Source organism: Falco biarmicus, chromosome 11 (genome assembly GCF_023638135.1).
Source record: "Falco biarmicus isolate bFalBia1 chromosome 11, bFalBia1.pri, whole genome shotgun sequence".
NCBI lineage: Eukaryota > Metazoa > Chordata > Aves > Falconiformes > Falconidae > Falco > Falco biarmicus.
Genome location: NC_079298.1, coordinates 26,259,821 through 26,272,068, shown reverse-complemented (window position 1 = coordinate 26,272,068; position 12,248 = coordinate 26,259,821). Strand labels below are relative to the sequence as shown.

The 12,248-nt window shown below is 36.3% G+C and overlaps 1 protein-coding gene across 2 annotated transcripts in view; it reads left to right on the top strand.

Moving 5' to 3' along the window:
• VAV3 (vav guanine nucleotide exchange factor 3) overlaps positions 1 to 12,248 on the top strand; it is a 172,739-nt gene that overhangs the window by 84,743 nt on the left and 75,748 nt on the right. For both annotated transcript variants that reach the window (XM_056355518.1, XM_056355517.1), the window contains exons 13-15: positions 316 to 401; positions 771 to 903; positions 1,229 to 1,338. In XM_056355518.1, coding sequence (XP_056211493.1) covers positions 316 to 401; positions 771 to 903; positions 1,229 to 1,338 — 329 coding nt within the window. The remainder of the gene's footprint in view (positions 1 to 315; positions 402 to 770; positions 904 to 1,228; positions 1,339 to 12,248) is intronic.

The following is a 12,248-nucleotide window of genomic DNA, read 5'->3' as shown; positions in this document are numbered from 1 at the left end:
TGATGTGAATATTGAAGTACAGAAGTTTGCTCTTTTGAGGGTCTGTCTAGTTAAATGTGTTTCTATAGTTAAAAGTTTGCATTTGTACAGTGACTCGGGTGTTTTGTAATGGGAAAAAAATTCCCATTTGAAGATGAAAATGAAATGGACTGAATCTTTATTGTGTTTAGTTTAGATGATAATGAGCAAAAGATGTTGTTTTCAGGCCTGAAAAGTCCTTTTTTGGAGTAAAAGGAGTGAGGGGTCGAACATTTGAATGTGTCATCATCTTGACATTTTTGCTATATTGAATCATACATAATACTTCTGTTTCAGAATCATTCCCTCTTACAGTATGGAAGACCTCAAGGTGATGGGGAAATAAGGATAACTACATTAGACAAACGTGCAAGGCAGGACAGGTGAGGGCACGACTTCTGATGTTTGCTGTTAAAAAGCCTGTAAATAAATCTCTTTAGATTTGAGCTCAGCTCAATGATTCTTGAAACTACTTTCCGTTTCACTGTGGGTTCACAGAGCCTATCACCAAGCCAATTTGCAAAGTGTTTCACAGGAAGTTAGCTGTTATGTTATCATCTAAGATCACCTAAGTCCCTTGCAAGTAATAGGTTTCCAGCAAGAAAACTTTCAGTGGTTTTTGTTTTGTTATTCAGTAGTTTAGTTCTTCACATTCAAAATTTTCAGTGCCACAGGCTAAGGTATGTAAAATAAGACTTTTGGTGTTGGTTTTCTGGAGTGTTTTTAACCAAATTTATATTGTATTTTCATAGGCATATCTTCTTGTTTGATCTAGCTGTAATCGTTTGCAAACGGAGAGGTGATAATTATGAAATGAAGGAAATAATAGATCTTCAGAAATACAAAATTACAAATAACCCCACTACTGATAAAGAAAATAAGAAGGTAAATATTTGTTGCTAATGCAGATAAAATAGCATTTTTTTGGGGCAGCAATTTGAAACATTTTGGTGGCATTCAGAATGTATATGCAATTTATTTACAAAGTTTTATGTGTCAAATGTAAGCTGAAGTTAGGAATTTCAACTTTTGTTTATTATGATGTAATTAAAATGTTTGAGTAAGTCATTCCTAAGTGAACACAATAATGTGGTTGTGCTGTTCCCAAAATCAGGGGATTAAGGAACATACAAATGCTGCTTTCGCTGCTGCATGCACCCCACCCTTCTTCATAACTGATGACATTTGTTTTGCCAATCTTTTTATGCAGTGGTCTTATGGCTTCTACCTCATTCATATCCAAGGTCAAAATGGTTTAGAAGTTTATTGCAAAACTAAAGACTTGAAGAAAAAATGGCTTGAACAGTTTCAGATGGCTCTGTAAGTATATTTTTATTAAGGTAGAATCATGTTTATCACTAGTGTAAGGATATCACTTATCTGAGGCTGAATTGCTTCTGTGTTTAGATTTTCGTAATGCAGTCTAGTTATCAATTTATTTGACTTTCTGAGAAACAACTGGCTAACATCATGAGCAGAATATTTCCCTGAAACTCCCCTTGGAAAAGAAAGAGGGCACTCTAGGCTATGCATTACCTTCCAACTTTGCTGCTAAAACTGTTTTTAGTAATGCTGTCTTAAGCAACTAGGGGGAAATAGTAATCATTTTAACAATATCTATCTAATATAATAGTAAGATTTTTCCCCCTCCCATTTTTAATTAATTGAAATACATTTTTTGAAAGGTGATGCTGTGATTTGAGGGGATCCTATCATCTTTCCTGGTGGCTTTTAACTAATTTATTGTTTGGTATTTGGATCAAGTTGCTTGGCTTATTAAATTTAATTTCAAAAGGCTGATTTCCTTTATGTTTTCAAGTAAAAGAGGAGGTTGCTTTAGACTGCTTGAGAAGTTGTTCAGATGCAGTGCTGCAGATTACATGATTATTGTGCAGCATGAGCTTTATTTCCATTTCTGATTCTTGTCAGAAAGGCAAATGTGATTATTGACACCTCAGGTACTCTGATTAAATTTAAAACATGTGAACAAGGGAATTGGATGACAGGGCGATGCCTGCTTTATGGTAAAAAAAGTAAATAAGTGTGAGGGGAGTGAGATAGTCCCAGTGAAAATAGAGAGACAACATTAATAAAGATTTTTTGGATGTGATTGTAAAGGTATGTGGATTCAGAAAAAAGGCTATTATGAGCTGATATGAGTGAAACTTGCTCATAAACTATGTATACGTTTATTTAAAACCTTAGTATGATGAGTGCTAATGATTTACATGAAAATATAAGGGAGGAGAGGCTGCAGTGGGCAGATATTGTAAGGCCTGCTGCCCACTAGGGTTCCCTTCTTGCTGACTTTCATTGAAGATGAAAAATAGCATGTGTTTTGGCAAAAATTTCTGGGTAGCATAGTAGGGTGTGGGAAGAAGTATTTATTTGTATGTGAGCAGAAAGCTGAGTACTTTGCCTCTTTCTGTCCCTGGGTTCTCCCTGCTGCATTTCCTGTAATGCCATTATTGATATTTACTTAAACATAGATAAAATGTGTATGAAAAGCACAAGGCACTCAGATTTATTAGCTTTACCATTGCAACTATCGATCCGCTCTTCAGGCATCCTGGCCCAATGCACAGAAACACCCAACCAAACAAACCAGCAGTCAGTCAGGTTGCTAAGGAAAGCAGGAAGAGAGATCCTCAGTTCTTCCCAAACGTTTTTACGGTTCTGTGCAGGACCCCCCCTCCCCACTGCTGGGTGTGCGGTGAGCCTTGCGCTGTGTTAAGCACCAGCCAGTGCTCATCAGCTGCTCACGAGAGTGCCTTTGCCAACAAACGGCTTACTGCTGCTGGTTGCCCTGTGTGAGCAGAACAAATGGGACCTGAAGGGTTGACAAGTTAATGCACCGCTCTTTCCTCTTGGGCAGATGGAGTTGGTCGTTGAACGTGAGCGGTGGTGTCAGCCTTGTCTTGCATGGAGGTTTGTCCTTCTCATAAACCCATAGCTCCAGCTTAACCTTTTCCTGTGTGATTAAAGGCTGTAACGCAGAGGCAGGGGAGCTGGAGCAGCAGGGTTGTTGCAGGTCAGGGCTGAGGTGCAACATGATATAGTGGCATTATTTGCACTGGGCAATGCTTTTGCTCCCTTCTATTTATAACCACTAGGACTGAAAACAATGGGGAGCTTTTATGCTTTCTGAAGTTTTTATACCTTTCTCCCGACTGTGTTACATGGGTTTGACTTCACAGCATATTTCCCTCAGCACCTCTCCCAAAACATACCTTGGTATGTAGCGATAATTATGTTCTAGCACATGCTGAGGCACAGGAGTTTGTATTTGGGAGAAAACTAAGCCAAGTGGTTTGAACAATTGGTTGGTTGCCTACTGTGTAGCTTGTCTGTTCTAGTGTGATTCTACTCTGAAAAGTAGCCATGATTGAAATTATGCTGTTATTCATCATACTCCATTATAATTGCTGCTTCTATGGGCAAAATACTTCTCATCACTTAAATTTGACTGAAACTGCAAAACCAGCACAGTTGAAGGGCTGAATTACATTCTTTTTTGATTATCAGAAATAATGTTGTTTACTGAGTTCCACACAGAAATTTTAATGCAGTTTTGTTGTCTTTGAGATAGCATTCTGTATGAAGTCGGGTCTGTACAAGCGTTAATCTAAGAACATAACAAGAGAACAAATTAAGATCTCTCTTATTGTTTTTAAATTAAGAATTAACCTTGTTGCCACTAGAACAGTTATATTGGCATAACTACGTTAGCTAGGCTGTAATTTTTTTATTGGTAGCCTAGATGTTTGTAACAGTGTTAATAGTTATATTGCTGAAAAGGCACCTACTGTCGAGATGCTGGTGTCATTGAGATGAGAATTTGTGTCCAGGTATGGGAAGCTTCTGTTACTGATGAAGTATGAAATAGAGGAGAACACTGCTTTGCCAGCTGGACTTGTTTTAGGTTTGGAAGGCAGGAATACATTAGGCACACTTGATATGAAAAATCTTTAAAGGAAGGAAGGGTAAAATTCCAGTACAGTTTCCAGAGCAGTACTTCTCAGACTGTATGTTTCTGTTAGAAAACTAGTTTCACAAATCTGTGAAAATATTCTACCTCTTGGTTAGCTCTGTTACTGTGGTGTATGGTGAGTTGTTTTATCATGAGGGAGGTTGGGAATAATGGGTTACTGGTCATAGGAAACTGAGTAAGCTCGTTTTATTCATAAGGTAGTTCTGTTGCTACAGTATTTATTTGCTGTTTTTTGAGACTATTGCTTTATTTAGAAAATACCTAATATGAAAACACCTCAATTTTTACTTTTCCTAAGAATGTCACAGGGGTTATTGATGAAGCCTGTTCGTATACTACATCCTCAGCAACAATGATAATGTGGGACAGCTGCACTGAATCTGATCTGAATTTGATGCTGTTGACCTATTCACAGTATCTTTACAGCTGAGGCTGGGTCATCTCCTTTACTCTTCCCCCCCCCCCCCCCCCCCCCCCCCCCCCCCCAAAAAAAAATAATAATAAAAAAAATTGTTGTGTATACAACCTTCAAAATTCCTTGCTGGTTACTTGGGAGCACTGGATTTTCTAGATAAAAATGAAGTAAAACATGGGCAACACAACATTGCAGTCAAGCTTTTGAAGCTGAAGCATTGGTTGGACTTAAATCTTATAAATTTGGGAGCTTTTCATAAAGCTAGCAGGCAGAGACCAGTGGAGGATGTTTTTTAACAGGAGCGATCATATCAAAACCCACTGAGTTGTCTCTTTGTGTGTCTGTTCCCTCACAGATGTGAGTGGAAGTTTTGCATGCACAGGGGGAGTGTAACCACTTACTGCCTCGGAAGAGATGTGGCGCTTAACAGTGATAGTTTGAGCAGTTGCTATTTTGTTCTTGGAACTCCATTCGTAGTAATGGATGAGCCTGTAGCTGTATGAGTGAGTAAGCACCTTTTAAAAGATGGTACTACAAAAACTTTACTAGGCGTGGAATGTATAAAATTAATCTAGCATGTCAAATAGCATTGGTTTTAAATGCAAAGTAATTCTGTATCCAAGATAACATTAATAGAAGTGTATGGCCAAATTACTGCACCAAATTACTCAGCCAAATTAGAGACATCATGTATTAAGTGGAAGTTTGTCAGCAATGTGATAATGTGCATGCTTTATTTGCTGTAACTAAGTCATTAAAAACCTCAAAAACTGATCATGACTGTTAGACACAATTGTTTCAGATTTTCTAGCAGAATATCCAGTCTAATCTCTTTGCTTCTGTATTAAAAACAACCAGAAGTATCAGAACAAATATATAATGCCTCATAATATACCTATAAACTACATAAAATATTTGATACTTTTGTTATTCAGCGTATGCTAAAAGGTAGGAGCACTGATTGGTATTTTTGACCCCCTAGAAAGCTGTCCTACAGATGCTTTTCTTAGTTGAAAAATGTTTGTTTTTAAGTGTAATTGACTAATATATATGTCAATTAATTTATGCTAACCATTCTTTATTAAAAGAAAAAACTCCTTGAAATTTGAAGCTGTCCTCCTTTATTTTATGTGTGTATATACCTCAGTTATATGACTTTGGAACTACTTAGCTGACTAATTATCAGGCTTAATTTCTTATTATGAGGCAACTACTTTTCTTGGCATTGCTTGATGAATTTAATTCTCTTTTGTTTCATCATGAGACCGTAGAATAAGTGCTGAAAGAAAATATGTTGATTATTACTACAGCTGTCTCATGTTGCCACTAAACATTTGCTTCCATCAACTAAATATTTCTTGGTGTGTAGTTTGTTTCTTGATCACAGTAGAGCATGGAGCAGGTGTGTGTTGTTTTCCTCACAATGGCAGAGACCTTTTCCATGAAAGGCCACATATTGTATTTCCCCACTGACTTCATATCTGAATCCATTAGTGTAATAAGGCATGTAGTATCTTATGCTGGTTTGTGCTGAATTTATTTTGTCATCGTGATGTCAAGTTTGCTAATTTAATTAAGCCTTTCTGTGGTTTCTCAATTGTGCTTTTTAATCTACTCTAAAAATGGCCATCAGCAAACTTGTCTTCTGTATATATTCCTAGATAGGAACATGTTACACAAATATAGAATTTAAAATTAAATCACAGAAGAATTTAGGTGGGAAGGAGTGTGTAGAGATTGTCTACTTTAGTCTCCTGCAGGGTTTAGGTTGCTCAAGGCTTAAACTTGGGTTTAGTACTGCTGGATCTCAAGATGCACAGAACCAATATTGCAAAGTCTCATGGAACAGTGTTGTAACACGCTTTTTAATTAGCCTTTACTCAACATCTCTCTTTCACAAACCGAGAAGTGCATGGAAACATCTTGCACACCAAGGAAAAGGCCTTTTTGTTTTTTAATGTACTTAGTTAAAATTTCACCTTCAGGAAACTACTATGACTGTAGTTTTCGCTTTGACATTGTTACTGAAATTGCAGTATTAACATCATGGCTAATTAGTAATGCCTGAAAAATCAGTGGCAAATGCATCATTTTAGTGATTAGGGTACGCATTAAGTGCATGGAGTTAACAAATCTGATTAATTTTTTTTTAAAATATCCAAATAAAAGATATTTTAGACATGAAAGCTGTACAGCCCTCAAAATTAGTGGTTTTTGTTTTAAGTTTGTGCAGCTGCTCAGGTACAGTCTAATATGTTTTTGAAAAATTACTGTTTCAGTTAGACATAAATCCACACCATGTAGCTCAAGGGGTGCAGAACGCATCACCTAATTGTAAGGAAATAATCCTGAGATACATTGATTCTCAAACCTGCTAGGTGTGTGCACAACAGTTTAGATTAGGCAAGCTGCATAGATTGTAGATAGAGCTTGTTGGTTTTCTAGACTTTAAAGAAAACCGGTGCAAGAAACAAGGTAAGTGAAAAATGTTGTCTTACCTATTACCATACCTGTTGCCAAATCTGCTTTGCACTCTGTGACTAATGACATCAGTCAGGTTGAGCTCAAATAGATCTGTTCCCTCAGATAGTGCATTAATAATGCATATGCCTTAAGACTTCTGAGAGAATATTTGAGCTCTGACATATTGAACAGTGACATATTAAATTAAAGCTTTCTTATCAGAGCACTTTAAAAGCCTTAGGTATCTGCTGCATTTTTCAAATAGCCTGCAAAGGTGTTCCACTTATACCAACATCACATAGGTTACCAAAGCAATAAACAAATATGTCTGCCTGGGCTTTTCCATCAGTATAAATATTTCAGTACTGAAAAAAATGGATGCCAAGTTGATGTCTGCTAAAGAAGAATGGTTGCTTGTTCTTTGCTGTGACCTGTTGGTTTTGATCAAAAGTTTTTCAGGGTTATAAGCAACTGTTACCGAAATCTCGGAATGAAGATGTGATGTAGATGTAGATAAGCAGACACTTCTTTATTAACGGCCGGATGCGAGGGTAAATCCTCTCACGATCAACACACACCAAGCTTCAAAATCATACACCATATATAGAACTTATTCATACATATTCATTAATTATTCATGCATAATCATAATATTTCCCCAAAATCATTAACATACCCTCCTCCCAAATCCGATTCTGCGCAGGAAAGGTTAGAAAAATCTAGAAATGGGTCTGGGGTACGATTTGGGTAGGTGGTATACGAGTTGGTGGTCGCAATCTCCCCCTGCCAGAATTACCTTTTACTAAAGTTCATGATTTCTTGGCAGGTAACTATAAGTTGTTCCAGTCGACTCTCCCCAGTTCCCGTTAATTCTACATTCTGACATTTCAATACACTTTCTACATACAGAAGACTAGTCAAATACAAAGAAATCCTCTCCCAAGTTCCCATTAATTTTACATTCTGACATTTCAATGCATTCTCCTAGTCTACCCGTAAATACTGTATCCAGTCATCTTCAATCATCTTAAATCTTAAGTCTATTATCTAAGTTCTAATCATTCCTACTAGGTGATTCTGACCTATTCTTTTGGCCTTAGTGCAGGGCTGTACAGAGGATTTCATAGCAGCTTTTGTTGTGCAACTACTAGTTTCATTAAAATATATTTTTTATTCCTCTATATTTCTATTAAAATGATTCTATAAAATCAAATAACGAATTAATTCTAACTTATTAGCAGATCTGTAACACAACCATTCACAACGTATTTATAGTTGTGCAATTTCTTTAGATTTTTTCCCAGGCACAGCAAGAACTGTGTGAAGTTTCTGTATGTGATTAAGAGCGCAGTGTAAGAACAGTGTAGAATGTGAAAGCAAAACAGAATTTATGAAAACAGTGTGTAAACACTTGGAGATGATAAATATACTTTGATATTATGTCTTCTGGTTCACAAATATCAAAGATGGCTCATTCTTTATGTTTTTACAACTTATAATATGTGAAGTATATTACTATGAAAATTAATGTCTGTCTTAAAATTGAGTGAAATAAATTTGTAGTGACACTACATCATAAAAATAAAGTACCACCATGTAAATATTGATTTTTGTGCAAGGTGTTAGTTTCCTACAGTCTTTAAACGTGGAACATTGCATTACATGTTTGTTGTGATACTTTGGGTATATGAACAGATGTCCCAGTTTCTCCCTGCAAACCAATGCTACCTTTTTTCTTATCCGATTTAGGTTTTTGTCTGGTAATTCACAAGTTTATGGCTGTGCATGTACTGTATTTTTACATTTTTTACTCCAAAATGTAGATCTTTGTCTTCAGTTAAGTGTAAACATACGATAAAATATTTAAAGCTTATCAAGACAAGCAACTTTGTGAATTTGGATTTGTAAGACGTAGAACTATCACAAATAAGACTCAGCCAGTGAACACAAAAGTATATAAAGTATTGATGCTTTTGATTTACAAATACTGATGTGCAACAGAGCTTTGTTCCTATCAGGTGGTGTTTAAAATTTTTGTACAGAATAGATCAGCTCAAAGCAGTCTATCTCCCATGCTTTTCAGGCAAGTAGGCTGATAAAGAAAAAGGAAAGCCATTATTTTGTTTGAAACAATGCAGTACGTTTCCAAAAAGTTAACAAGATAATTTCCTTGATCTCAAAAAAGCCACTCATCATATGATCAAATAAGCAAATTTCCTAGCAAAGCCTTAGAAGTTGTGTGTTCTTGATCAAAAGCACAATTTACTTGTGATATGGTTAATTTAATTATATAACATGTCTTCTTGATGGAGACTCTTTGATGTGGCAAACCAGAATGCTTGAGTATTAGCATATGGAGGATTGATTGATTGATTAATTCAGTAAATAGCATCTTCAAAGATGATTCTGAAATATAACGGCCTAGCTGGAACAGAGAAAATGAATTAGCTGTAAGTAATCAGCATTGATCCTAAGAAGGTAGGAAAGCTGAAAATCGTCCTTTGTGAAATGACATTGCCCACGTCTAGTGAGAATACCTCTTAAGAATGCCATTTTCTCACCTTTTTATAGCAAATAAGAAAACAATTTTAAAGATTGAAAAAGCATTATTTAGTTGTGGTTTTGCCACTGTTATTTTATTACATAAATGCTTTTCTATTAGGTGACAGCATGTTTTATGAAGTGATGAGTTGAAATGGTGATTGTTGCACAGAGCCATAATGTTTTGTGTGGAAAGAAAGGATGGTGCAAATCTAAGGCTGGTTCTGCTGTTTGCAGGGAACAGGATTCTAAGGGAAGTCTGCACGTCAGAGCAGAGAGTGAGTTTCAACATCTTAGAACTGACTTTGCATGAAATTCATGTGAGCTTTGGCTCGAAGCTTTTTGTCTTGTTTGACAGTAACATTGTTTTCTGTTTTTTAACTTCTGCTGTCCATGTTTTTACTCAAAACATTTGAATATGTGACAAATGTTAGCTATATTTTATTGCCTAGGTAAAGTTTCCAAAATTTTCTGAGATGCTTAGTACCAGTTGTCATGGCTAACATCTGAGGTGCTTAAAATTTTGAAAGGAGGTCGCTGTGGCACCAAGAAGGAATTTTAATGTAGGATGTCTTCATTAATATTTTCTGTTAGCAATTAATAACTAGGAAATACTTATGGCAGATCTAGGTTTATTGATGCATTTTTTGCAGTGATGACAAATATTAATAAAATCAGTAAAACTGGAATGAAAATTTTCAGCATCCTCTGGTATTAACCTGTGCTATTTGCTTTGTAGGCTATACTGCATGAATACAGCATCAGATTTCATGTCGCATATGCTTTAAAATGTTCTTCAGCAGTTTGTGCTCGGGGTGTCCATAATTTTGAACAGTTCTGTATGGAGCATTTAAAATTATTATAAGTATAACATGCAGTGCAGAATAATAACAGCTCTAAAATGCAGAGGTCTAACTTGGGGTTGAGAGTTGAGGAGAGTTCAAGGTATCGAGTTTTATCAGAGCTCCCTGTAGTATTTCTTCTTTTAATACTTAAAACAGTTGCAGACTTCTTATCTGATACTTCATGCATCTGCTTATTTGTTATACCTCTGGGCTCACAGGCGGGCATACTATTAACTGTTCTCTAAAGCAAAGTTTTAATTGAGTTGAAATGGCTACTCAGTTTCAAATACAATACACTTTTTAAATGACAGGATATTTTGAAAATATCTATGTACAATTGAATCCTGAATAATTTCTTGTGACATGATTGCATTTCTTTAAGAGACCGATACTGGAAAAAGATCTTCAAAACCTGACCTAAATAACATTTCTCCAAAAATGATCCAAAACCAAAAATAAGAAGTATCATTAGAACTTCCTAGCATGTTTTTCCCTTTTGGAGGCAAACTCTCAACTGCAAAAACAGGGCAGCTGTCTCACTGTACTAGTATGCAGAACCTGTGACTCTCCTGGAAAGCCTTTTCCCAAGCCATGAGCATCCGTAATTGGGCTCTTGCTGCTGCACTCAGAAAAAACACATGTGGGATTGCTGCTGGGGGAGGAGACCGTTCCTCTTCTATCCAAGTTGGCAGTCCCACCGAGTTATGACAATCTGGAACAACATCTCTGGGCTGAAATGACACCTGTGACGTTTCATCAGTCCCCTGAGAAGAATGGCATGATTCAGTCAGTGTTTACAATGCCTTTGCTTTATCTGTATTTAACAGAAGTGATCTACTCAACAGTGTCTAGGTCAGCACCTACTCTGGTCGATAGCCTGTATTATTTTGCACCTAATTCACTTTTGAAAGGAACTTTCTTGAGCCATTCGTACAGGGTTACTTTTACATTTCTCTTTGTGTGGTGTATTTGTTCTTTATTTTCCTGTATGTGCTGCAATTCCTGCAATTAAGCATATGTGTGCTTCTTGTGGTGGAAAAATGATATGAATATATCCAAAGAATATAAAATATTTTTCAGGCTTTTATTTTCTTTGTCTTTTTTTTTTCTGTAATACATTTTTCTTTCCAGTTTAAGAAAGATAAATTTAGTTTTAAAATACTTGAAGTCAGGGAAGGAGAAGTTGAGTTGTTAATTAAATACTCCAGAGAAGCATATTTTCAACATTAATTTAAATGTTTGTAATGGGTGTATGAACACCTTCTCAGTGGCCTAGATCCAGGGAGGGGGGGCGGAATCTGCACAGGTCTTAATTACTGAAGTCAAGCAAGTATAGAAAAGCTGCCATGGAAGCAGTTAAAAGAAACGTCCATCAAAATGTGGCAACAAGGACAGAAGAACTGGTCACTAGTGGAGGAGAGCAGTGGACCTTGCAGGCAGGTTGTTCAAACTACAGTTTCTAAATGTTAGCATTACAGATAATAGTAAATAGAAGTAGAATAAAAGAAGACATTTTTTCTTTGTGCTATGTTCCAAAGTCGTCTTTTAACTCCTTGCAGAATATGAAGCTGCAAGATGTTAGACCTCCAGTGCTCTCTGCTGCTTGGATGCCTTGTTGCCAGGGCTGTGCTATGGGATTGACAGCCATAACTGGGAGCCAAAGATTGGAAATTCTAGTTGTTTCTACTCTTTACATTTTTATACCACTTCCTTCTTCTCTTTTGTGTGCTGTTTTTCAGTAGAGGCAGTGTGATTTGCATTTCATTAATTTCTTATTTAAAATTTAAACTTGCTAAAAGAATTTAATCAATGTAATACTTTATCTCTTTATTATATTTTTGTTAGGCTTGTTGGCAGCCAGTAGGCTTTCAGTAATGTCATGCAAAACAAACTTGAGGCAATAGTTCTTAAAGTCTCTAAGGCTAATACTGAGACATCTGAAGGGCAAAAGATCCACGGGAAGATGTACTTAGTA